The sequence below is a fragment of the Oncorhynchus masou genome, chromosome 16 (genome assembly GCF_036934945.1).
Source record: "Oncorhynchus masou masou isolate Uvic2021 chromosome 16, UVic_Omas_1.1, whole genome shotgun sequence".
Taxonomy (NCBI): Eukaryota; Metazoa; Chordata; class Actinopteri; order Salmoniformes; family Salmonidae; genus Oncorhynchus; species Oncorhynchus masou.
Window position 1 is genome coordinate 35,318,426 of NC_088227.1, and position 26,570 is coordinate 35,344,995.

General features: G+C 43.3%; 1 protein-coding gene across 3 annotated transcripts; it reads left to right on the forward strand.

Annotated features, from left to right (window-relative positions):
- The first annotated feature begins 80 nt into the window (after window positions 1-80).
- Window positions 81-25,984, forward strand: LOC135557901 (synaptotagmin-14-like). 3 transcript variants are annotated; one of them, XM_064991591.1, is made up of 13 exons: window positions 81-423; window positions 2,477-2,527; window positions 12,070-12,216; window positions 12,421-13,455; window positions 14,134-14,274; window positions 14,440-14,693; window positions 15,254-15,424; window positions 16,409-16,675; window positions 16,997-17,174; window positions 23,397-23,453; window positions 23,675-23,790; window positions 23,913-24,117; window positions 24,200-25,984. In XM_064991591.1, exons 4-12 carry the CDS (start codon window positions 12,507-12,509, stop codon window positions 24,111-24,113), a joined length of 2,334 nt encoding a protein of 777 aa, XP_064847663.1. In that variant the 5' UTR covers window positions 81-423; window positions 2,477-2,527; window positions 12,070-12,216; window positions 12,421-12,506; the 3' UTR covers window positions 24,114-24,117; window positions 24,200-25,984. The 3 variants fall into 3 exon arrangements, with proteins under 3 accessions (XP_064847663.1, XP_064847664.1, XP_064847665.1); XM_064991592.1 differs by lacking the exon at window positions 23,397-23,453 and having other exon boundaries at window positions 23,913-25,984; XM_064991593.1 differs by lacking the exon at window positions 12,421-13,455 and having other exon boundaries at window positions 23,913-25,984.
- Window positions 25,985-26,570: the final 586 nt, after the last annotated feature.

Sequence of the window (26,570 nt, forward strand, 5' to 3'; positions counted from 1 at the left end):
CTTTTCATTTAATTTATGAAAGTTTTAATATTACAATAGTATAACTTTATAGAACTGTATGCAGCAATACATAACATAGGCTATGTGATACACAAATATAATTAATTTATGTTGCACTATCATATTTTTATACATAATCCATGATACTTTCTAAACATGCAATTATAAAGATAAGTAGCTATTGCAAATAACCTACAATTTTTCATTGCACAGGTAGGCAGTGTGCGGTGCTCATACAAATCAGCCTGATCTCGCGAGTTTACTTTCGGCTTCGCTAAACGCAGTGAGAGCGCAGCGGTCAGGATGGTCTTGGATCAGGCAATCAAACAATGCCCCCCTCCTTCAAACACAAGAATAACCTCTCCCCAGTTTTCACCCCTTCGCTTTGGTTCAATCTGGAACAGAACATAATGGCGGTTGATGGTAAGTAGCCGGCACAGGTGACCTGCTGTACTCATATAACTTGCATGGGACAGAGCTAGAATGTTAGTGACATTACCATTTATTCAGCCAGATAGATGTCTAGTAATGATATACATGCACATTGCGGTGTCTTGTCAGCTTGTGCTGTAGCCTACGTAGTCTGCAGAGATGCTGAAGAGTAGCGGCAAAGATGTGGGATGCGCCGCGTGACACTTTACTGTACCACGCGAAGTGGTCCTGAAGTGGACAGTGATGATCCAAAATAAATGTGACTCGGTCATCACGCATGAACGTGTGCGAGTCCTCTTAAATGGTTCGTTAGAAACAGGATAGCATAGCCTAGTAAGTGTTCAAGTTTATTGTAGGATAATGGAATGTGAACTTTACTACTGTTGAAGCCAGATAAATGCTGTCAAAGGTAAACTCCTACAATGCCTACATTCAAGGCTGCATGGCTGCTTCTGCGCAATATTGTATCATACACATATATAGGCTACTTGGTCACGTGTTCTCGCACGTTGGTTGGTTGCTATCCGGTCTCAGCACTGGAAGTGTTGCCGTCACACCTGGCAAATGCAATGCTGTGAGAGAGAAGAGAGGAAAGAGTCACTGTCAGCTGGTGAATGTGCTGGTCTTTAGCCAATGCAAATCTATACTTTACTGGTCACCGGTGTAAAGACAGATGTTTATCAATTACTTATAGCTTTTGTGTAGCCTATATCCATTTTTAATGGGGCAGGCTTCGGCTCACAACACAATTTAATTGAGCGCAAATAGGAAGCATTTTCTGTAGGCTACAGCTGTTGCAGAGGATATAAGAGCTGCCTATTTTACGATGCGTTTTATTTTTACCTGACTTGTTTGCTGTATGGTTGATATAAAACATAGAAGAAAAGAGATAGAAAGAGTAGACTACGGGTCATATACTGTCAAAGTAAAAACATCATACATTTTTAAACAGTAGCCTGTGTTGCACTATTAGAGCCTGTGTTGCACTATTAGAGCAACCTTCGTTTATTTTTACTCTGCAAAAATGTGGATGGGAAAGGAGAGCTTTAATCAAGCTGGCTAAGACTGAGTGCATAGGTAGATTTTTGTGAAAGGTCAGGAGTCAGGCTGCTCTTACTGCCCTTGTTGCCTTATTGACCTCGGGGATGTCTTTTTATTTCCCGTGTCTGTAAACTCGCCCTCCATAGGGAGTATAGTACACACTCAGTAGTGTAATATCAGGGTGAAAAGTCAAGAGCCTGAACTACAGCAAGACGAAGAGCGATAGTACACTCTCACTGTAGCCACTCAGAACATTAAGTCCTACATAGCATAGTGCCAAGTGAGTGTGTGTGTGTGTGTGTGCGCATCTGCCCGTATGTGTGCGTGTGTGTGTGTGAGTGTATTCGTGCCTGTGTGTCTTTATTGTCTTATGAGTTTGAAAAGGTTTGAATACAGGGTTAAGAACACTGATGTATTTAAGCAATAAGGCACGAGAGGGTTTGGTATATGGCCAATATACCACGGCTAAGGGCTGTTCCTATGCAGGACCCAACGCGGAATGCCTGGATACAGCACTTAGCCGTGGTATATTGGCCATATACCACAAACCCTTGAGGTGCCTTATTGCTATTATAAACTGGTTACCAATGTAATTAGAGCAGTACAAATAAATGATTTATTCCGCAAAGGGACTCGGCTCCACCTCGTCCGCTGCTTTGTCCATTATTTCCAAGGTAATGTGCTGAACGTCTGCGTTCATCCCTTCCATTTACTCTGTATACTATAAATTAGACAGTTATAAGGACAGACACGGTTGTTCCATTCTAAAACCCTATTCAGTTAGGATTCCTCAGAGATATTACATGTAATTAAACACTTGATAACTCCATGAGATTAGTTGGTTGGAGTTAATTAGTGTGTCACCTGCCTGTAATAGCCTTGGTTTACCTCTATGGGAGAGGCTGTGGAGGAACCATCATAGGGACCGACATGTGGCACCCTTGAGACGCAGAGCAATATCTTAACCCCTCACCCTTGACGCTCCTGTCCCTTTAACCCCTAGGTGGTGGAGGGAGGAGCTGTGGCGTGCATGAGCTCATCTGTGCCAGAAGAGGTAAGAAGATCAGGGGGGCGTCCTGTCTGTCTACATATCTGTCTGTCTTTCTTTCTACCGCTCTGTCTGTACTCCATTGTACTCTATGTATCTGTGTCTGTCTGCTTGACTGTGCTTGTATCCCCCTTAAAAATAGAGAGATGGCTCCAACAAAGCAGTGGCTGTCTAACATGCTCATTTGGATCTAACATGCTCATTTGGATCTAACATGCTCATTTGGATCTAACATGCTCATTTGGATCTAACATGCTCATTTGGATCTAACATGCTCATTTGGATCTTTGGAGTACACATACAGTGCATTCAGATAGTATTCAGACCCCTTGACTTTTTCCACATTTTGTTACGTTACAGCCTTATTCTAAAATGTATTAAATAGTGTTTTTCCCCTCGTCAATCCACACACAATACCCCACAATGTCAAAGTAAAAACGGGTTTTTATTCATGTTTGCAAATGTATATCCCATATACATAAGTATTCAGACCATTTACTCAGTACTTTGTTGATGCACCTTTGGCAGCGATTACAGCCTCAAGCCTTCTTGGGTATGACTCTACAAGCTTGGCACACCTGTATTTGGGGAGTTTCTGCCATTCTTCTCTGCAGATCTTCTCAACCTCCGTCAGGTTGGATGGGGAGCGTCGTTGCACAACGATTTTCAGGTCTCTCCAGAGATGTTCGATCAGGTTCAAGTTCAGGCTCTGGCTGGGCCACTCAAGGACATTCAGAGACTTGTCTCAAAGCCACTCCTGCGTTGTCTTGGCTGTGTGCTTAGGGCCGTTGTCCTGTTGGAATGTGAACCTTCGGACCAGTCTGGAGACCTGAGTGCTCTGGAGCAGGTTTCCATCATGGATCTCTCTGCACTTTTCTCTGTTCTCTGTCTCCCTAAATCCTGACTAGTCTCCCAGTCCCTGCCGCTGAAAAACATCCCACAGGATGATGCTGCCACCACCATGCTTCACCGTAGGAATGGTGAAGGTTTCCTCCAGATGTGATACTTGGCATTCGGGACAAAAAGTTCAATCTTGGTTTCATCAGACCAGAAAATCTTGTTACTCATGGTGTGAGAGTCCTTAAGGTGCCTTTTGGCAAACTCCAAGCGGGCTGTCATGTGCCTCTTACTGAGGAGTGGCTTCTGTCTGGCCACTCTACAATAAAGGCCTGGTTGGTGGAGTGCTGCAGAGGTGGTTGTCCTTCTGGAAGGTTCTCCCATCTCCACAGAGGAACTCTGGAATCGGAATCTTGGTCACCTCCCTCAGGTTCTTCTCCCCTGATAGCTCAGTTTGGCTGGGTGGCCAGCTCTAGGAAGAGTCTTGGTTGTTCCAAACTTCTTCCATGTAAAAATGATAGAGGCCACTGTGTTCTTGGGGACCTTCAGTGCTGCAGATTTATTTTGGTACCCTTCCCCAGATCTGTGCCTCAACACAATCCGGTCTCGGCGCTCTACGGACAATTCCTTCGACCTCGCGGCTTGGCTTTTGCTCAGACATGTACTGTCAGCTGTGGGACCTTATAGAGACAGGTGTTTGCCTGTCCAAATCATGTCCAATCAATTGACCTTACCACAGGTGGACTACAACCTAGTTGTAGAAACATCTCAAGGATGATCAATGGAAACAGGATGCACCTGAGCTCAATTTTGAGTCTCATAGTGAAGGGTCTGAATACTTATGTAAATAAGGTATTTCTGTTTAAAAAATGTAATACATTTGCAGAAATGTCTAAAAACCTGTTTTGGCTATGTGATTATGGGGTATTGAGTGTAGATTGGTGAGGGGGAAATGAATTTAATTAGAATAAGGATGTAACATAACAGAATGTGGAAAAAGTCAAGGGGTTTGAAAACTTTCCGAATTTACTGCATGTAGGATCTTAATTTGATCACTCTTTTGTTGCTGAGAATGTTTCTGCACTGCAGGAAATGCAAACTTGTAGTGTATTCAAGGTTAAAAAGGCTTCTAAAGTTTGTAATTTCCACTTTAAAATGTCGGCCTTTATTGTTCGTAATGAAAAATGTATCAACAAAAAATGTACGTTCATTATAATCCACGTAATAATTCACATTTCTTGTTGCTACAGGATTATTTTCATGCCGCAGCGAACTGTCTCAAATTAAGATCTTATATATGTAGAGGGATACTCAATAGTTATAGATACAAACTTCTTGAAGATTCTACTCCATATCTGGTTGTGAATCATTTATGGGTGGCATATCAAGTTTTAAAGCTCTTATCTGGAGAAAGCAGCAGTATTCATGATTTATTTACCACACAGGTTTTGTTTTCGTATGTGGGGGTCCATGTGTAAGCAACGTTGCCACTACGCGCACTCTACATTTCCTGTGGTAACCTCAAACACACTTACAATGGCGCCCTGATAGTGGGTCCTGAAAAAGGGTATCAAAACATTGTTGCCATTGCTACCCTGCTCAGCTGGCCTGAATGCAAACAATGAATTATGCAAAGAGGAAATATTAGAAGAAACATTTTTTTTTATTTCTAATCAGTCATTTTATTGTCCTATCAAAGAATCTCAGATAATCACGTGACTCCTTGAATTAGAATTGTGTGAACAAACCTGGTACACATTTGTCAGAGTAACTCGGCTGTCAACATATATACTTCGTTAGTTGGATGTCAAATGTTCATGTTCTTTCACTTTTAATGACTGATTTTGTGAACTGCTTTTTAACATATATTGTGGCTGTTACCTGGACACCAGATGCAGCCCTGAGGCTCTGGACTTCAGTTGACATACAGTTCATAGATTGGCCGAAGCAACCCTACACACTCTCCTCCACCACACACCCACCCACCCACCCACACACCCACACACACACACACACACACACACACACACAGTATCCATGACTTCACTCACCAGCAGCCTCCATGACCACCAGCCTCCATGACCACGAGCCTCCATGACCAGCAGCCTCCATGACCACCAGCCTCCATGACCACCAGCCTCCATGACCAGCAGCCTCCATGACCAGCAGCCTCCATGACCACCAGCCTTCATGACCATCGTCTCCATTGTTTTATTACAGTACTCCTTAGTGAGTGCAGAGTGGGACAACGTGGGGCTCAGGGCACATATTCAAAGGATCAGGTCCCATGCCCATATAATCACCTTCATTAAGATCTAAAAAGGCAAAATTGCTCCTCTATCAACACTTGGACTTTGTGAACACAGGCTCAGATCAGGTTAGCATGGGGTGGCTAACGCTCAGCTAGCATCTGTCAATGAGAGAGGCATCCTGTTACTGCAGGTGTTTGAATTATTTAGGGGCAGTTGACATGTACACAGCAGTACACCACCACACTCCGGTTAGGGACATACAGTACATACAGGGAGAGGGACATACAGTACATACAGGGAGAGGGACATACAGTACAGTTATGCCTGGCTTTTGGACTTCAGGGACACTTCAGGACCTAACTTGACTCAATTACCAGAATTGTCGCTAGTGAGAGAGGATAGGTACTGTAACTGTGTTAGGTGTTGTTGAGAATCGAGGAATTTTTGTACCAAACTCAAAAGATCACCACATGATGCTGTTGTAACAGCTTTTGCTTATGTTGGACTCAATATTAGGATCATAACCAATTTGTATGTTTTTGGACTTTTTAGCATTTTCTTTGTGTAGGATTCAATAATTGTCTTGGATAACCAGATTACCACTAAGAGGAACAACACTGCTGTTTTGACAGAATGGAAAACTTCACGGTAGGGGCTTCAGACACATACTCAATGTAAACAAAAGAAAAGCTGCTAGAATGGAGAAGGTGAGCTGTCACTGTGGGTTTTTGTTCTCTTATCTCTCTCCCTTATCTTTCACTCTTTTCGCTGAGCTTTGACTATCAGTCTATTCGTTTGGGAGAGGAGGACACAGGAGAAGGCACTACTTCTTGTCAGTTGTCAGGCTTCAGTGGTGTCTGCCTGTTGCCATGGTGAGAAGAATAGATAGTCCATGAGAAGTAATTCCTTTTAAACTCAGTAAAGAAATAAAACAACAGTAAAAAGACAGGCAATATACAGTAGTGAGGCTACACCCAGACACCGGTTAGTCAGGCTGATTGAGGTAGTATGTACATGTAGATATGGTTAAAGTGACTGCATATATGATGAACAGAGAGTAGCAGTAGCTTAAAAGAGTGGTTGGGGGTGGTGGGTGGGACACAATGCAGATAGCCCGGTTAGCCAATGTGTGGGAGCACTGGGGAAGAGGGCAAGAGGTTGGCTGAATGGTGGGCCTTTTCTCTGGAGATGTAATGTGAACGAGAGCTGTAATGACTTGACTCCTCAGGCAATAGAAGTTTTCATATTGATGATCGTCCACCCACAATACTCTACCAGTGACCCTTCATAGTTCCTGAATTGTTCTCAGTGTTCCTGAATTGTTCTCAGTGGCAGTGCATGTGCACATCAGATCAAAATTCAGCCTCTCATGTAGACTTTTGAAGTATGTTTTGAACTTTTCTTTCCTCTGGCAGCTCTGTTCTATTTTTGTAATTCAACAGCCACTCATGCACCAGTGGCTGTTCAATGGCCTGTACATTGAGTGTACAAAACAAAAGGAACAATTGTTATTTTGATGACATAGACTTATTGATGTCACCGGTTATATCCACTTCCATCAGTGTGGATGAAGGTAAGGAGACAGGTTAAAGAAGGATTTTTAAGCCTTGAGACAATTGTGTATGTTTGCCATTCAGAAGGGTGAATGGGCACAACAAAGATTTAAGTTCCTTTGAACGGGGTATGGTAGTAGGTGCCAGGTGCACCAGTTTGAGTGTGTCAAGAACTGCAACGCTGCTGGATGTTTCAGGCTCAACAGTTTTCCATGTGTATCAAGAATGGTCCACCACACAAAGGACACCCAGCCAACTTTACACAACTGTGGGAAGCATTGGAGTCAACATGTGGAAAGCTTTCGAGACCTTGTAGAGACAAATTGACACATTAAGACTGTTCTAAGGGCAAAAGGGGCTGCAACTCAATATTAGGAAAGTGTTCTTATTTTTTTTTACACTCAGTGTATATTGTCCATTATTAGCTAACTGTACTGTACTGTACTGGTAAAGCTAACTGTACTGTAATGGTGGAGCTAACTGTGCTGTACTGTAATGGTGAAGCTAACTGTACTGTACTGTAATGGTGAAGCTAACTGTACTGTAATGGTGGAGCTAACTGTGCTGTACTGTAATGGTGAAGCTAACTGTACTGTACTGTAATGGTGAAGCTAACTGTACTGTACTGTAATGGTGAAGCTAACTGTACTGTACTGTAATGGTGAAGCTAACTATACTGTACTGTAATGGTGAAGCTAACTGTACTGTACTGTAATGGTGAAGCTAACTGTACTGTACTGGAATGGTGAAGCTAACTGTGCTGTACTGTAATGGTGAAGCTAACTATACTGTACTGTAATGGTGAAGCTAACTGTACTGTACTGTAATGGTGAAGCTAACTGTACTGTACTGGAATGGTGACGCTAACTGTGCTGTACTGTAATGGTGAAGCTAACTGTGCTGTACTGTAATGGTGGAGCTAACTGTACTGTACTGTAATGGTGGAGCTAACTGTGCTGTACTGTAATGGTGAAGCTAACTGTACTGTAATGGTGAAGCTAACTGTACTGTACTGTAATGGTGAAGCTAACTGTACTGTACTGTACTGTACTGTACTGTAATGGTGAAGCTAACTGTACTGTACTGCAATGGTGAAGCTAACTGTACTGTACTGCAATGGTGAAGCTAACTGTACTGTACTGGAATGGTGAAGCTAACTGTACTGTACTGGTGAAGCTAACTGTACTGTAATGGTGGAGCTAACTGTACTGCAATGGTGAAGCTTATTGTACTGGTGAAGCTAACTGTACTGTACTGTAATGATGAAGCTAACTGTACTGTAATGGTGAAGCTAACTGTACTGTATTGTAATGGTGGAGCTAACTGTACTGCAATTGTGAAGCTTATTGTACTGGTGAAGCTAACTGTACTGTACTGTAATGATGAAGCTAACTGTACTGTAATGGTGGAGCTAACTGTACTGTACTGTAATGATGAAGCTAACTGTACTGTACTGTAATGGTGAAGCTAACTGTACTGTACTGCAATGGTGAAGCTAACTGTACTGTACTGGAATGGTGAAGCTAACTGTACTGTACTGTACTGTACTGTAATGGTGAAGCTAACTGTACTGTACTGTAATGGTGAAGCTAACTGTACTGTACTGTAATGGTGAAGCTAACTATACTGTACTGTAATGGTGAAGCTAACTGTACTGTAATGGTGAAGCTAACTGTACTGTATTGTAATGGTGGAGCTAACTGTACTGCAATGGTGAAGCTTATTGTACTGGTGAAGCTAACTGTACTGTAATGGTGAAGCTAACTGTACTGTACTCTACTGGTGAAGCTAACTGTACTAGTGAAGCTTACTGTACTGTAATGGTGGAGCTAACTGTGCTGTAATGGTGAAGCTAACTGTACTAGTGACGCTTACTGTACTGTAATGGTGGAGCTAACTGTGCTGTAATGGTGAAGCTAACTGTACTGTACTGGTGAAGCTAACTGTACTGTAATGGGGAAGCTAACTGTACTAGTGAAGCTTACTGTACTGTAATGGTGGAGCTAACTGTGCTGTAATGGTGAAGCTAACTGTACTGTACTGTAATGGTGAAGCTAACTGTACTGTACTGCAATGGTGAAGCTAACTGTACTGTACTGTACTGTAATGGTGAAGCTAACTGTACTGTAATGGTGAAGCTAACTGTACTGTAATGGTGAAGCTAACTGTACTGTAATGGGGAAGCTAACTGTACTGTAATGGGGAAGCTAACTGTACTAGTGAAGCTTACTGTACTGTAATGGTGGAGCTAACTGTGCTGTAATGGTGAAGCTAACTGTACTGTACTGTAATGGTGAAGCTAACTGTACTGTACTGTAATGGGGAAGCTAACTGTACTGTAATGGGGAAGCTGACTGTACTGTACTGTAATGGTGAAGCTAACTGTACTGTACTGAAATGGTGAAGCAAACTGTACTGTACTGTACTGTAATGGTGAAGCTAACTGTACTGTACTGTAATGGTGAAGCTAACTGTACTGTAATGGGGAAGCTAACTGTACTAGTGAAGCTAACTGTACTATACTGTAATGGTGAAGCTAACTGTACTGTACTGTACTGTAATGGTGAAGCTAACTGTACTGTACTGTAATGGTGAAGCTAACTGTACTGTAATGGGGAAGCTAACTGTACTAGTGAAGCTAACTGTACTATACTGTAATGGTGAAGCTAACTGTACTGTACTGTACTGTAATGGTGAAGCTAACTGTACTGTACTGTACTGTAATGGTGAAGCTAACTGTACTGTAATGGGGAAGCTAACTGTACTGTAATGGGGAAGCTAACTGTACTGTACTGTAATGGTGAAGCTAACTGTACTGTACTGTAATGGTGAAGCTAACTGTACTATACTGTAATGGTGAAGCTAACTGTACTGTACTGTAATGGGGAAGCTAACTATACTGTACTGTAATGGTGAAGCTAACTGTACTATACTGTAATGGTGAAGCTAACTGTACTGTACTGTAATGGTGAAGCTAACTGTACTATACTGTAATGGTGAAGCTAACTGTACTGTACTGTAATGGTGAAGCTAACTGTACTATACTGTAATGGTGAAGCTAACTGTACTGTACTGAAATGGTGAAGCAAACTGTACTGTACTGTAATGGTGAAGCTAACCGTACTGCACTTTACTGGTGAAGCTAACTGTACTATAATGATGAAGCTAACTGTACTGTACTATACTGGTGAAGCTAATTGTACTGTACTGTAATGATAAAGCTAACTGTACTGTACTATACTGTACTGGTGAAGCAGCTAACTGTACTGTACTGGTGAAGCTAACTGTACTGTAATGATAAAGCTAACTGTACTGTAATGATAAAGCTAACTGTACTGTAATGATAAAGCTAACTGTACTGTACTATACTGGTGAAGCTAACTGTATTGTAATGGTGAAGCTAACTGTACTATACTGTACTGGTAAATCTAACTGTACTGTACTATAATAGTTTACCCATGACAGCAGGGTTAACATCACTACTCTTACGATAAATGCTATGGAATATTTAATGACCACAGAGAGTCAGGACACCCTTTGAACATCGCATTCTAAAGACGGCACCCTATGTACTGGGCAATGTCCTCTTCGTTGTCCTGGGACATTGGGTTATCATGTTTCTACCGAACTATACTGAAGTTAATGTTTCTACTGTACTATACTGAAGTTAATGTTTCTACTGTACTATACTGAAGTTATCATGTTTCTACTGTACTATACTGGTGAAGTTATCATGTTTCTACTGAACTATACTGAAGTTAATGTTTCTACTGTACTATACTGAAGTTAATGTTTCTACTGTACTATACTGAAGTTAATGTTTCTACTGTACTATACTGAAGTTATCATGTTTCTACTGTACTATACTGAAGTTAATGTTTCTACTGTACTATACTGGTGAAGTTATCATGTTTCTACTGTACTATACTGGTGAAGTTATCATGTTTCTACTGTACTATACTGGTGAAGTTATCATGTTTCTACTGTACTATACTGAAGTTAATGTTTCTACTGTACTATACTGAAGTTATCATGTTTCTACTGTACTATACTGGTGAAGTTATCATGTTTCTACGGTACTATACTGGTGAAGTTATCATGTTTCTACTGTACTATACTGGTGAAGTTATCATGTTTCTACTGTACTATACTGAAGTTATCATGTTTCTACTGTACTATACTGGTGAAGTTATCATGTTTCTACTGTACTATACTGAAGTTATCATGTTTCTACTGTACTATACTGGTGAAGTTATCATGTTTCTACTGTACTATACTGCTGAAGCTATCATGTTTCTACTGTACTATACTGGTGAAGTTATCATGTTTCTACTGTACTATACTGGTGAAGTTATCATGTTTCTACTGTACTATACTGGTGAAGTTATCATGTTTCTACTGTACTATACTGGTGAAGTTATCATGTTTCTACTGTACTATACTGAAGTTATCAGGTTTCTACTGTACTATACTGGTGAAGTTATCATGTTTCTACTGTACTATACTGGTGAAGTTATCATGTTTCTACTGTACTATACTGAAGTTAATGTTTCTACTGTACTATACTGAAGTTATCATGTTTCTACTGAACTATACTGCTGAAGCTATCATGTTTCTACTGTACTATACTGGTGAAGTTATCATGTTTCTACTGTACTATACTGGTGAAATTATCATGTTTCTACTGTACTATACTGGTGAAGTTATCATGTTTCTACTGAACTATACTGGTGAAGTTATCATGTTTCTACTGTACTATACTGGTGAAGTTATCATGTTTCTACTGAACTATACTGGTGAAGTTATCAGGTTTCTCTACTCAGCATACTGGTCTCTGCTTTTGTCTTCCTCTCTCTCTCTGTGTCTCTGTGTCTCTGTCTGTGTCTCTGTCTCTATCTCTCCTCAGTGTCTCCAGAGCTGCTAGGAGTCCTATCCTCCATTGCGGCCTTCGTGGCCGTGATGGCTCTATTTTTTCTTTACCTCAGCAACAAGCTGTCAGTGGAGAGTGCCAGCGAGCTGCCATGCCTCGACGACTATAGGCCCAACCAGCAAGGTAAACACATCAAGTGGTACAACACTCAAAATCCATATCTGATTGTCTGACAAACAACCACTGTTACGATACATGCTTGTGGATGAGAAGGTCATGCATAGACATTACCCACAAATTGTCCTCCTCATACATGTATAAAGTGTAAGTCATGGATTTCAGACAGTAATACCTGGCCCACACACTCTAATGAACCAAATGTCCCAGCCAGAGCCTGTGATGAGATGATAAGATAATCTAGAACCCACCAGACAGTGTGGAGAAGGACAGCCACCACAGCAAGTCCACCCAACATGGCGTTCTTCAAGAGCTTTGGGCAGAACTTACCATCTGTAAACATCTCCTCCATCTTGGATTCAGTCAGCAGCAGAGTGGACGACCTAGCCAGTGCTGTCAGTGATGCCACCTATAGCGTCAGTGACCAGCTGACCGAGCTCAGCGACCAGGTCATCAAGAAGGTGCAGACGGAGGAGGAGGAGGCTACAGAAGCGACAGAGGGGGCCCAGGACAGCAAGGAAGGAAAGGCCCAGGAAGGGATAGCAGACTCATTCAGGAGCAAAATCAAGAGGCAGGCTTCTGAGGCCTGCTCAAGCTTGGCAGACTACAGCTCCAACCTCAGCCAATCCAATGACTCGAAGAATAACCAATCGAGTGACGTGACAGCAGAGGACTATGTTCCAGCCCAATTGGAATGGGTGTGGAAAGATGGAGGCTGGCGAGTGGTAAAACCAGGGGAGAGTTCTGCAGAGGACAAGGAAAAGGAGGAGAAAAGGAAGCAGGAGGAAAAGACGAAGAAAGAGGAGAAGGAGAAGAGAAAGGCAGAGAAAGACAAGAAGAAGGAGGAGAGGCTGAAACAGGAGGAAGAGAAGAAAAATAGCCATCAAGAGACCATTGAGGAAGAGCCTGAAGATAAAGAAACCAGCTCATTGTCGAAAGAGACCCACACTGCTAGTCAGAACAAAGAGGGCCAGAAAGAGGACAAATCCAATGGGGTCCACCAGAGTGAGGACCATAGTGATCCACCACAATCTTTTTGCCCTGAGGAAGAGTCGAGAGCATCCCAAAAGAAAAACAAGGGGAAAGCTGAAGAGGAGGAAGAGAATGAGATGAATCCCGAGGGAGATGGAGAGACTGAACCTGCTATGTCTCCCGCTTCTGAGAAAAATAAGAAAAAGAGTGACAAGAAGAAAGAGAAAGTGAAAGGGAAGAAAGAGAGCAAGAAGACGAATAAAGAGGATAAAGGTGAGAGGGTGTGCTGCTTCCTACCTGCGCTCTTCTACCACATTCCCCCTCTTCTTCACCTCTACTCTTCATGGCTGTGGCCTGTGACCTGTGCCCTAACTGTTACTCAGTGTTTAGGGTTCTAAACAAATAAAGTTTTTAACAGTCATGGATGGATCACAATACATCTGTCTGTGGCTGTCATGTTCACATGTTTTAGTTCTCACGGTTTTACCTATTTCTCTCAATGATTGTTGTAGATATGACATCATGGATACAGGGAGAGAGTTTACCAGTTACAAATATGATCATTCTCTTCTATGATGTTCGGCTAAGATCAACTGTAGTGTACGATTTTATCAGTTTTATATCTAATACGTCCTCTATCTGGAGACCATTAAATAGATAGAACAGGGGGATGGAATAGGGGCTTTAAAAGTTAAAACACATCCTCTATGATCAGGGCCAATATCCACATAGCATCTCAGAATAGCAGTTCTGGTCCATGATCCCCACCCTGTCCATATAATCTGATTCATTATGAAATCAAAGGCCAAACTGATCCTAGATCAGCACTCCTGCTCTTGTGAATACTGGCTCTGAGAGTGGAGTTGTGTCTTATGCTGGGCTGATTGTGACGAGGCACTACGATCTTGTGTGTGTGTGTGTGTGTGTGTGTATCGGTTTGCACCTATCCAGAGCAGAGCTGCCCAGAGCGTGGCTCTGAGGAGGACAGTGAAGAGGACAGACCAGGGGGACACTCTGAACCCTCAGCCCAGCACAGAGCCTCAGTCTGGGACAACCGACACAAACACACCAGCGAGGCCTCCGCCGGACAAGGTGAAAAACTCACAGATGTGACAACTTACATAGAAAGACACACACACACACTCACACGCAGGCAGACAGTCACACACATGCTATGTCTGATTTGCAGAACACACATAAATCTTTGAAACATTTCCCAAGAGACCTATCAAACATATCCATAACTGTCTTACACAGCCAACAGCATCCAGCGGATGAGACGAGGCTCTCCCCTCAACGAGCTCCAGCCACCCCCGTATCAGGACGAGAATAGTCCGGTCCGGGTGTCTCGCTCGCGTTCTGGGGCGGGGGGTCTGGGGGAGTCGTCCCCAGACGTTAATGGTACACAGCGCTCCAGTGAGGCCAGCGTTGACCCGGACACTGAAAGTTACCTCAACAAGGGCTATGATGAGGATGTACCTAGTGACAGCACTGCCGTCCTGGGACCAGAGGTGAGCTAGGACATAGACGCTGGTATGCCAGATGGGGAACTGTGAGCATGTCCCATAGGGAAATGTGTCACGCTAGCCGGACACGCTCAGTTGCATACCGGATATCAAGCAAATGCAACCAACATAAGCCTATTAGCTAGTACTCTGTTTGGCTATGATAGGCCTACCATTAGTCTCTTACCCCTCACTCACCCAGTGCCATGTCCTGCTTTATGAACCCCCCCCCCCCCCACTGTGTGATGTCACAGATGAAGACTGACTGACAGATTCCTTCAAATCCATCTTACCATCCTTTCTCTCTCTCTCTCTGTCTCTCTCTCTCTGTCTCTCTCTCTCTCTCTGTCTCTCTGTCTCTCTCTTTTACCCCGTCTCCCCCACAGGATGGTTCACCCTCCCGTCTCCCCTTCACCCAGTGTTGTGTCCTGCTCTAAGGGCCTATATCTAACCTCACTCTGTGATGTCACAGATGAGGACTGAATCCAACAGATTCATGAATTTCAATGCATCTTTTCCTCCCCTCTATTGTCTTCCTCTCTTTCTCTTTATTTCACCCCCCCAAGGATGGTTCAACCTCCCATCTTCACGTAGGCTATGAGCCCGAGCCACTGGCCAAGTATGGCACGCTGGACGTGGCCTTCGAGTACGACTCGGGCGAACAACGCCTTGCCGTCACTGTCACCGCAGCAACCGACATCCCCGCACTCAAACAGACAGGGAACATTGCGTGGCAGGTGGGGGATAAACAAACTAACACTTTACCGTTGTACTTGTCTGTCTTGCACTCACCCTTAAATGTATTTCCTTACTAGAACTGATTTTGTGCAGATGGTGGTTATTTTGAAGAACGTTTGACTTGCAGTGATTGTTTCATGTGGTAGTACCTACCTTAGTACCTACCTTAGTTGTACTGAGTCACCCTGGATAAGAGCTTCAGCTTCAGTTAAAATGATTTTGAAATGATACAAAAAAGAGGCGTAATATATTATAACCCTTATTATAATACATTATGAAGGCTCATTCATGCATATAGCAAGTTCTAAAGCATTATAACTATCATAAAAAATACTACATGCCATTTAGCAGACACTCTTATCCATATTGACTTAAACTCATGCGTGCATTTCATATGGGTGGCCCCAGCAGGAATCAAACCAACGATCCTGAAGTTGCCAGTGCTATGATCTACCGACTAAGCCACAGGATCGCAAAAGTACAGGAACTTTCAATAAATTCCCTGGTTTCCCAAAATCCCAGTTGGAGGATTCCTGGAATCAGCAGGAAATCAGCAGAGAATCAGCAGGGAATCAGCAGAGAATCAGCAGGGAATAAGCAGGGAATCAGCAGGGAATAAGCAGGGAATCAGCAGGGAATAAGCAGGGAATAAGCAGGGAATCAGCAGGGAATAAGCAGGGAATCAGCAGGGAATAAGCAGGGAATCAGCAGGGAATAAGCAGGGAATCAGCAGGGAATAAGCAGGGAATCAGCAGGGAATAAGCAGGGAATAAGCAGAGAATCAGCAGGGAATCAGCAGAGAATCAGCAGGGAATCAGCAGGGAATAAGCAGGGAATAAGCAGGGAATAAGCAGGGAATCCGGAATCCTCCAACCATGATTCTGGAAAACCAGGAAATTTATTGAACCTTCCTGGAATTTTGCAACCCCACACAGGACTCATGTATGTTTCAAGTAAAATGTTATCTGTAAATATAAATGTAGGTGCACCTGGTGCTGCTGCCCACTAAGAAGCAACGGGCCAAGACGGGGGTGCAGAGGGGGCCGTGTCCCATGTTCACAGAGACCTTCCGCTTCACCCGGGTGGAGCAGGGGGCGCTGGCGGACCACGCCGTCAGGTTCCGTCTCTACAGCGTTAGGAGGATGAAGAAGGAGAAGGTACTGGGAGAGAAGGTGTTCTACTTGACCAAACTCAACCTGCAGGGCAAGATGGCGCTGCCCGTTACACTGGAGCCTGGCACAGCACTAACGGTGAGTGGCTGGGGAGAAAGGGCTGGGAGATGGAGAGGGGCGTGTGTGTGTGAGAGGAGTCTGTTTGTGCAATTTCTCGCCATAGAAGTCTGATTTGTATGATATGAACGAAGATAAATGTCCAGTAGAAGCTATCGTTTAAAATGCATGCACTATAATGGTTCAGTATCTCGTAGACTGACCCTTAGACAAACCATAGTCTCAAACAATCCAAGCCATCCAGTTGCATTGTACTGATTCCCACCAAGGTCACTCTCATACAAAGGCCTCTCTGTAGCTCTGTATGTGGTGTTAGCTGTCCTCTCCTGTGTCCCTATACAGGGCTGTGGATCGTTGGTGAGTGTGTCTCGCAGCGTGGCAGCTTTGTCCTACCGCTCTACATGGGACTCCACACCAGAGATCCTGCTGGGCCTCATCTATAACTCCACCACTGGCAGGCTCTCTGCAGAGGTCATCCAGGGCAGACAGTTCAACAACACAGCCTCAGACAAACCTCCCAGTGAGTGGACATCACATATGGATGGGTTCTCTTCTGTTGTATCTTTAATAATGGTATGTAGAAGTAGTATAGCTACCCTGCTACTGCTACTATAGCTACCCTGCATCTATAGCTACCCTGCTACTATAGCTACCCTACTATAGCAGGGTAGCTATAGTAGCAGGGTAGCTATAGCAGCAAGGTAGCTATAGCAGCAGGGTAGCTATAGCAGCAGGGTAGCTATAGTAGCAGGGTAGCTATAGTAGCAGGGTAGCTATAGTAGCAGGGTAGCTATAGTACTAGGGTAGCTATAATAGTAGGGTAGCTATAGTACTAGGGTAGCTATACTAGTAGGGTAGCTATAGTAGTAGGGTAGGTACAGTAATAGGGTAGCGATAGTAGCAGGGTAGCTGGAGTACTAGGGTGGCTATACTAGTAGGGTAGCTACAGTACTAGGGCAGATATAGTAGTAGGATAACAATAGTAGCAGGGTAGCTATAGCAGCAGGGTAGCTATAGTACCAGGGTAGCTATACTAGTTGGGTAGTTATAATATCAGGGTAGCTATAGTAGCAGGGTTGGTATAGTAGCAGGGTTGCTATACAAGTAGCGTAGTTATAATATCAGGGTAGCTATAGTACTTGGGTAGGTATAGTAGCAGGGTTGCTATACTAGTAGCGTAGCTATAGTATCAGGGTAGCTATAGTACTAGGGTAGCTATACTAGTATGGTAGCTATAGCAGCAGGGTAGCTATAGCAGCAGGGTAGCTATAGTAGTAGGGTAGCTATAGTAGTAGGGTAGATATAGTAGTAGTGTAGCTATAGCAGCAGGGTAGCTATAGCAGCAGGGTAGCTATAGCAGCAGGGTAGCTATAGTATCAGGGTAGCTATAGTAGCAGCGTAGCTATAGTATCAGGGTAGCTATAGTAGCAGGGTAGCTATAGTAGCAGGGTAGCTATAGTATCAGGGTAGCTGTAGTAGTAGGGTAGCTATAGCATCAGGGTAGCTGTAGTATCAGGGTAGCTATAGTAGTACTGTAGCTATAGTAGTAGGGTAGCTATAGCAGTAGGGTAGCTATAGTATCAGCGTAGCTATAGTATCAGCGTAGCTATAGTAGTAGGGTAGCTATAGTAGTAGGGTAGCTATAGTAGTAGGGTAGCTATAGCAGCAGAGTAGCTATTGTATCAGGGTAGCTATAGTAGTAGGGTAGCTATAGTAGTAGGGTAGCTATAGTAGTAGGGTAGCTGTAGTAGCAGGGTAGCTATAGTAGTAGGGTAGCTATTGTAGTAGGGCAGCTATAGTAGTAGGTCAGCTATAGTAGTAGGGTAGCTATAGTAGTAGGTCAGCTATAGTAGGAGGGTAGCTATAGCAGTAGGGTAGCTATAGTAGTAGTGTAGCTATAGCAGCAGGGTAGCTATAGTATCAGGGTAGCTATAGTATCAGGGTAGCAATAGCAGCAGGGTAGCTATAGTATCAGGGTAGCTATAGTATCAGGGTAGCTAGAGCAGCAGGGTAGCTAGAGCAGCAGAGTAGCTATAGTATCAGGGTAGCTATAGTAGTAGGGTAGCTATAGCCGCAGGGTAGCTATAGCCGCAGGGTAGCTATAGTAGTAGGGTAGCTATAGTAGTAGGGTAGCTATAGCAGCAGGGTAGCTATAGTATCAGGGTAGCAATAGTAGTAGGGTAGCTATAGCATCAAGGTAGCTATAGCAGCAAGGTAGCTATTGTAGTAGGGTAGCTATTGTAGTAGGGCAGCCATAGTAGTAGGTCAGCTATAGTTGTAGGGTAGCTATAGTAGTAGGGTAGCTATAGTAGTAGGTCAGCTATAGTAGTAGGTCAGCTATAGTTGTAGGGTAGCTATAGTAGTAGGGTAGCTATAGTAATAAGGCAGCTTTTGCAGCAGGGTAGCTATAGCATCAGGGTAGCTATAGTAGTAGGGTAGCTATAGTAGTAGTGTAGCTATAGCAGTAGTGTAGCTATAGTATCAGTGTAGCGATAGCAGTAGGGTAGCTATAGCAGCAGGGTAGCTATAGTATCAGGGTACCTATAGCAGCAGGGTAGCTATAGCAGCAGGGTAGCTATAGTATCAGGGTAGCTATAGTAGCAGGGTAGCTATAGTAGTAGGGTAGCTATAGTAGTAGGGTAGCTACAGTAGTAGGGTAGCTATAGCAGCAGGGTAGCTGTAGTAGTAGGGTAGCTATAGCAGCAGGGTAGCTGTAGTAGTAGGGTAGCTATAGTATCAGGGTAGCTATAGTAGCAGGGTAGCTATAGTATCAGGGTAGCTATGGTAGTAGGGTAGCTAAAGCAGCAGGGTAGCTATAGCATCAGGGTAGCTGTAGTATCAGGGTAGCTATAGTAGTATTGTAGCTATAGTTTCAGGGTAGCTATAGTAGTAGGGTAGCTATAGTAGTAGGGTAGCTATAGTAGTAGGGTAGCTATAGCAGCAGAGTAGCTATAGCATCAGGGTAGCTATAGTAGTATTGTAGCTATAGTAGTAGGGTAGCTATAGCAGTAGGGTAGCTATAGCAGTAGGGTAGCTATAGCAGCAGAGTAGCTATAGTTTCAGGGTAGCTATAGTAGTAGGGTAGCTATAGTAGTAGGGTAGCTATAGTAGTAGGGTAGCTATAGCAGCAGAGTAGCTATAGCCGCAGGGTAGCTATAGTAGTAGGGTAGCTATAGTAGTAGGGTAGCTATAGCAGCAGGGTAGCTATAGTATCAGGGTAGCAATAGTAGTAGGGTAGCTATAGCATCAAGGTAGCTATAGCAGCAAGGTAGCTATTGTAGTAGGGTAGCTATTGTAGTAGGGCAGCCATAGTAGTAGGTCAGCTATAGTTGTAGGGTAGCTATAGTAGTAGGGTAGCTATAGTAATAAGGCAGCTTTTGCAGCAGGGTAGCTATAGCATCAGGGTAGCTATAGTAGTAGGGTAGCTATAGTAGTAGTGTAGCTATAGCAGTAGTGTAGCTATAGTATCAGGGTAGCGATAGCAGTAGGGTAGCTATAGCAGCAGGGTAGCTATAGTATCAGGGTACCTATAGCAGCAGGGTAGCTATAGCAGCAGGGTAGCTATAGTATCAGGGTAGCTATAGTAGCAGGGTAGCTATAGTATCAGGGTAGCTATGGTAGTAGGGTAGCTAAAGCAGCAGGGTAGCTATAGCATCAGGGTAGCTGTAGTATCAGGGTAGCTATAGTAGTATTGTAGCTATAGTTTCAGGGTAGCTATAGTAGTAGGGTAGCTATAGTAGTAGGGTAGCTATAGTAGTAGGGTAGCTATAGCAGCAGAGTAGCTATAGCATCAGGGTAGCTATAGTAGTATTGTAGCTATAGTAGTAGGGTAGCTATAGCAGTAGGGTAGCTATAGCAGCAGAGTAGCTATAGTTTCAGGGTAGCTATAGTAGTAGGGTAGCTATAGTAGTAGGGTAGCTATAGCAGCAGGGTAGCTATAGTAGTAGGGTAGCTATAGCAGCAGGGTAGCTGTAGTAGTAGGGTAGCTATAGTATCAGGGTAGCTATAGTAGCAGGGTAGCTATAGTATCAGGGTAGCTATGGTAGTAGGGTAGCTAAAGCAGCAGGGTAGCTATAGCATCAGGGTAGCTGTAGTATCAGGGTAGCTATAGTAGTATTGTAGCTATAGTTTCAGGGTAGCTATAGTAGTAGGGTAGCTATAGTAGTAGGGTAGCTATAGCAGCAGAGTAGCTATAGCATCAGGGTAGCTATAGTAGTATTGTAGCTATAGTAGTAGGGTAGCTATAGCAGTAGGGTAGCTATAGCAGTAGGGTAGCTATAGCAGCAGAGTAGCTATAGTTTCAGGGTAGCTATAGTAGTAGGGTAGCTATAGTAGTAGGGTAGCTATAGCAGCAGAGTAGCTATAGCCGCAGGGTAGCTATAGTAGTAGGGTAGCTATAGTAGTAGGGTAGCTATAGCAGCAGGGTAGCTATAGTATCAGGGTAGCAATAGTAGTAGGGTAGCTATAGCATCAAGGTAGCTATAGCAGCAAGGTAGCTATTGTAGTAGGGTAGCTATTGTAGTAGGGCAGCCATAGTAGTAGGTCAGCTATAGTTGTAGGGTAGCTATAGTAGTAGGGTAGCTATAGTAATAAGGCAGCTTTTGCAGCAGGGTAGCTATAGCATCAGGGTAGCTATAGTAGTAGGGTAGCTATAGTAGTAGTGTAGCTATAGCAGTAGTGTAGCTATAGTATCAGGGTAGCGATAGCAGTAGGGTAGCTATAGCAGCAGGGTAGCTATAGTATCAGGGTACCTATAGCAGCAGGGTAGCTATAGCAGCAGGGTAGCTATAGTATCAGGGTAGCTATAGTAGCAGGGTAGCTATAGTATCAGGGTAGCTATGGTAGTAGGGTAGCTAAAGCAGCAGGGTAGCTATAGCATCAGGGTAGCTGTAGTATCAGGGTAGCTATAGTAGTATTGTAGCTATAGTTTCAGGGTAGCTATAGTAGTAGGGTAGCTATAGTAGTAGGGTAGCTATAGTAGTAGGGTAGCTATAGCAGCAGAGTAGCTATAGCATCAGGGTAGCTATAGTAGTATTGTAGCTATAGTAGTAGGGTAGCTATAGCAGTAGGGTAGCTATAGCAGCAGAGTAGCTATAGTTTCAGGGTAGCTATAGTAGTAGGGTAGCTATAGTAGTAGGGTAGCTATAGTAGTAGGGTAGCTATAGCAGCAGAGTAGCTATAGCATCAGGGTAGCTATAGTAGTAGGGTAGCTATAGTAGTAGGGTAGCTATAGCAGCAGGGTAGCTATAGTAGTAGGGTAGCTATAGCAGCAGGGTAGATATAGTAACAGGGTAGCTATAGTATCAGGGTCGCTATAGTAGTAGTGTAGCTATAGTAGTAGGGTAGATATGGGATCAGGGTAGCTATAGTAGTAGGGTAGCTATAGCAGCAGGGTAGATATAGTAACAGGGTAGCTATAGTATCAGGGTCGCTATAGTATTAGGGTAGCTATAGTAGTAGGGTAGCTATAGCAGCAGGGTAGCTATAGTATCAGGGTCGCTATAGTAGTAGGGTAGCTATAGTAGTAGGGTAGATATGGTATCAGGGTAGCTATAGCAGCAGGGTAGCTATAGCAGCAGGGTAGATATAGTAACAGGGTAGCTATAGTATCAGGGTCGCTATAGTAGTAGGGTAGCTATAGTAGTAGGGTAGCTATGGTATCAGGGTAGCTATAGTATCAGGGTCGCTATAGTAGTATCTTTGCTATAGGAGTAGGGTCGCTATAGTAGTAGGGTAGCTATAGTAGTAGGGTAGCTATAGTATCAGGGTCGCTATAGTAGTAGGGTAGCTATAGTAGTAGGGTAGCTATAGTATCAGGGTAGCAATAGTAGTAGGGTAGCTATAGTATCAGGGTCGCTATAGTAGTAGGGTAGCTATAGTAGTAGGTCAGCTATAGTATCAGGGTCGCTATAGTAGTAGGGTAGCTATAGTAGCAGGGTAGCTATAGTAGTAGGGTAGCTATAGTAGTAGGGTAGCTATAGTAGCAGGGTAGCTATAGCAGTAGGGTAGCTATAGTAGCAGGGTAGCTATAGCAGTAGGGTAGCTATAGCAGTAGGGTAGCTATAGTAGCAGGGTAGCTATAGCAGTAGGGTAGCTATAGCAGCAGGGTAGCTATAGCAGCAGGGTAGCTATAGCAGCAGGGTAGCTATAGTAGCAGGGTAGCTATAGCAGTAGGGTAGCTATAGCAGTAGGGTAGCTATAGTAGTAGGGTAGCTATAGCAGTAGGGTAGCTTTAGTAGTAGGGTAGCTATAGCAGCAGGGTAGCTATAGCATTCCTGGGTTGAAGTAGTACTGCATTGGTTCCATTGTGCCACGCAAGCTCAATCAAGCGCAGCTTCAGTATTCGAAAGAAACAAATGCTATTTGATCCCAGGTCTGTACATGAGACAGGAATGGAAGGCATTGCTTTCTTCTGCTATAACACATAGTTGATCATGTTATTGAGTTGGGTAGCTATAGCATTAAAATCCATAGATTTGAATAACATGTTTTATTCATGATGGTGGAATAAACTCTATATTCTTGCCTCTTATTTACTTACTTTCACTGTGTTTTATCCTCTCTGAACTGTCTTTCCTTTTATCCTCTCTAAACTCTCTTTTCTTTTATCCTCTCTGAACTGTCTTTCCTTTTATCCTCTCTGAACTGTCTTTCCTTTTATCCTCTCTAAACTCTCTTTTCTTCCCTCTGTTTTCCTCTTCTCTCCTCGTTCCTTCCTGGCCCTCTGTGTGTTGTGTCCCAGACGGTCTGTTTTGTTGTATAAAACAGCTAATAGGGGGACAACTTTATATCATGAGAGGTGAGTCCTCTGCTCTCAATCCATACACCTGTTCTATCTATACCAGAGACTCTGTCTGCTCCTCTCCGATAATGTTGCCATATCGTGAAAGAGAACCGAAAAAAATTCAGGGATTGAAAATGACACTCTATCCACAGGCCGTTCTTCACTGTTATGTTCATTAATCTTCACTAGATGGCAGCCTCCCCCTTCTCTCACTCCCTCCCTCCCTACGTCCCCAGACACCTATGTGAAGCTGACTATGCTGGACTCCAAGGGCAAGGATATGTCCAAGTGCAAGACGTCAGTGTGCCGTGGTCAGCCCAACCCCACCTACAAGGAGACCTTTGTCTTTCAGGTGAGACAGAGAGAGACAGAGAGAGACAGTGAGAGAGACAGAAAGAAAGAGAGAGAGAATGAGACAGAGAAGGGATATAGAGATGGAGAGACACAACCCACCCCATCTCTGTTGTCTTCCAGGTGGCCCTCTTCCAGCTCTCCGAGGTTTCCCTGGTGGTGTCGGTGTACAGCCGAAGGAGCAGCATGAAGGCCAGGGAGAAGGTGGGCTGGCTGTCCCTGGGGTTCAACAGCACTGGAGAGGAGCAGCAGGCACACTGGAGCCAGATGAAGGACGCCGAGGGACAGCAGGTGTGCCATTGGCACACCCTCTTGGAATCTTGAACAGGTCTTGATGAGAATCACCAGATTTGATCTTGTTAACAAAGAATAATCTGTATAAATATATGTGAAATTAAATGGTTAAATAGGAGGAGGAATACGTTGGAGGAAGAGGAAGATTGCGGGGGATGTTGACCTCAGTGTTGAGAGAGAGAATGGGTTCCATGACCTTCATTCAGAGAAGCAGACGAGGAGCTGTGAGGAACCATCCACCTATACTATGCACCTGGTGTGGGATGTGTGTGAGGGTGCAGCACTTCGAGGAGCACGTGGATTCCACTTGGAGTCTCCCGTTCACTGACAGCTGCTTTACTACCCTTTACTCTGTAAACCAGCCACTTCATCTGAGACAGACGGGTCTGGTTGACAGACTGGTCTGGTGCTAAACTCCCAGCTCCAGTCATTGTCGATGGGGTCATCAAATTAGACTCATCTTTTTAATAACCTCAATGGTGAAATGGACACCTCTGGTCATGAAATGGACACCTCTGGTCATGAAATGGACACCTCTGGCCATGAAATGGACACCTCTGGCCATGAAATGGACACCTCTGGCCATGAAATGGACACCTCTGGCCATGAAATGGACACCGCTGGCCATGAAATGGACACCGCTGGCCATGAAATGGACACCGCTGGCCATGAAATGGACACCTCTGGCCATGAAATGGACACCTCTGGCCATGAAATGGACACCTCTGGCCATGAAATGGACCATTCAGTCTCAGATTGAGAACAATTTTGTCATTAATTTCCCAGATTCTGGTCCACAATAGTATATCTTCATGTAATTGTTTACAGAAGATGATCAAAATACGACCATACATACAGTATCTCCTACAATGGACCATTTTCATCCTGAACCGAAGACCAAAGAGTGTGGAGAAGAACAACGACTTCAACAAACCGTTCTTCCGGGGTTGTACTGACCATATAGATAGAATGACTAGCAGGGACAAAGCCCCTCAGACAGGGCAATTGGACTGGAACAACTCATGGGTTCACTCAATATGGCTGACAATTCTACGGTCCTCAAATGACACCAGCATATCAGACATTTCCCATCTGAAGCTCGCAGCCATCGACAACGAGGATGATGCAATGGAATAGTGTTACCATGACTGTTAGAGCCAGCTGGGCCTGTCACAGTCTGCAACAACGACAGTGCCTAGATAAAGTCTACAACCCCTTTGGATTTCTTAAACTGTTATTGTGTCACAAAGTGGTATTAAAATTGATTTTATTCCATTTTTTTGGTCAACGATCTATACAAAATACGATGAAATGTCAAAATGTATTTTTATTTTTTAAGATTAATGGGAAAAAAAGTGCAATACTTGACTATTGACTTCTATATATTGTGCTGTATGTATGGGGGACAGAGGAAGGGGTAGTCATTCAAAAATAATGTCAACTACTATTATTTCACACAGTGAGTCCATTTAACTTATGTGATTTGTTAAGCCACAGTTTACTTCTGAACTAATTTAAGCTTGCTTAAACAAAGTGGGTGAATACCTATGCAACAACTGTATTTTTGTTATTTAATTTGAATTCATTTGTAAAAATGTGTAGAATCTTCTTTTAATTTTGACATTATGGAGTATTTTGCAATTAAGTATTTTTCAATCCCACATTGTAATGCAACAAAATGTGGAAAAAAGTTCAAGGGGGTTTAGACTTTCTATGCTTATTTATTCACTGTTTTCATTCTCGTTACATTATGCAATATCCATTTGACAGATTCATTTTTCGTCTTATTTTAGCGGTTTCTTTTTACGGCTGTTTCATCTCCCGATGCATTGTTTGTTACACATCTTTTTGTTGTGGTCATCTGAATCATCATTTGAGAATAGAAAAACAGTATTAGTTTTGTTGTGGCTCTCTGGGTTGTCTTTTAAACATTGTTGCAGAATCAAAACACAACACTGTACCCCAGTGGTCAACAACCTTTTCTGAGTCAAGATTACTTTCTGAGTCAAAATGCAAGCTGAGATCTATCGCTCAGATTTTTTTTATTTTTTAACATGACTGAAAAATCTTAAACCTATGCAACATTAACCAATTAAAAACAGTTCTGTAGCAATGAGGCCCAATACATTATCACTGCATTGGCTATGCTTGAATTGCCCTGCCAATGTTGTTTCTCAGGTCATTTTGAAATTAAATGTAGAACATTTAGGTATATGATCACACTGGTAATAGATCATTTGTTGTATTACTTGTGAGGCACAAATTAGTGAGCATAAAAATTAGCTTGCATCTGATGGTCAATCTGAGGGGAGGCTGCCTTTCACTCACGGTCCCGCCACCCTCCTTCCCTCTGTGGAGAAAAGGGGACAGTCTTCCAGCTGATGGTGAAACTCAAATCACACCTCATTACTTCTGCCTCATGCACAAATGAATATTGGTAATCCTATGACCAGAGAAAGTGAAATATTCCTCGATTTAAAAAAAGAC

Excerpts from the sequence above, each read along its gene's own strand:
- LOC135557901 (XM_064991591.1), top strand. The coding sequence starts at position 12,507 with ATGGCGTTCTTCAAGAGCTTTGGGCAGAACTTACCATCTGTAAACATC. Across the intron at positions 13,456-14,133 it reads GACGAATAAAGAGGATAAAG|AGCAGAGCTGCCCAGAGCGT; the intron begins GTGAGAGGGTGT and ends GCACCTATCCAG. Across the intron at positions 14,275-14,439 it reads CGAGGCCTCCGCCGGACAAG|CCAACAGCATCCAGCGGATG; the intron begins GTGAAAAACTCA and ends TGTCTTACACAG.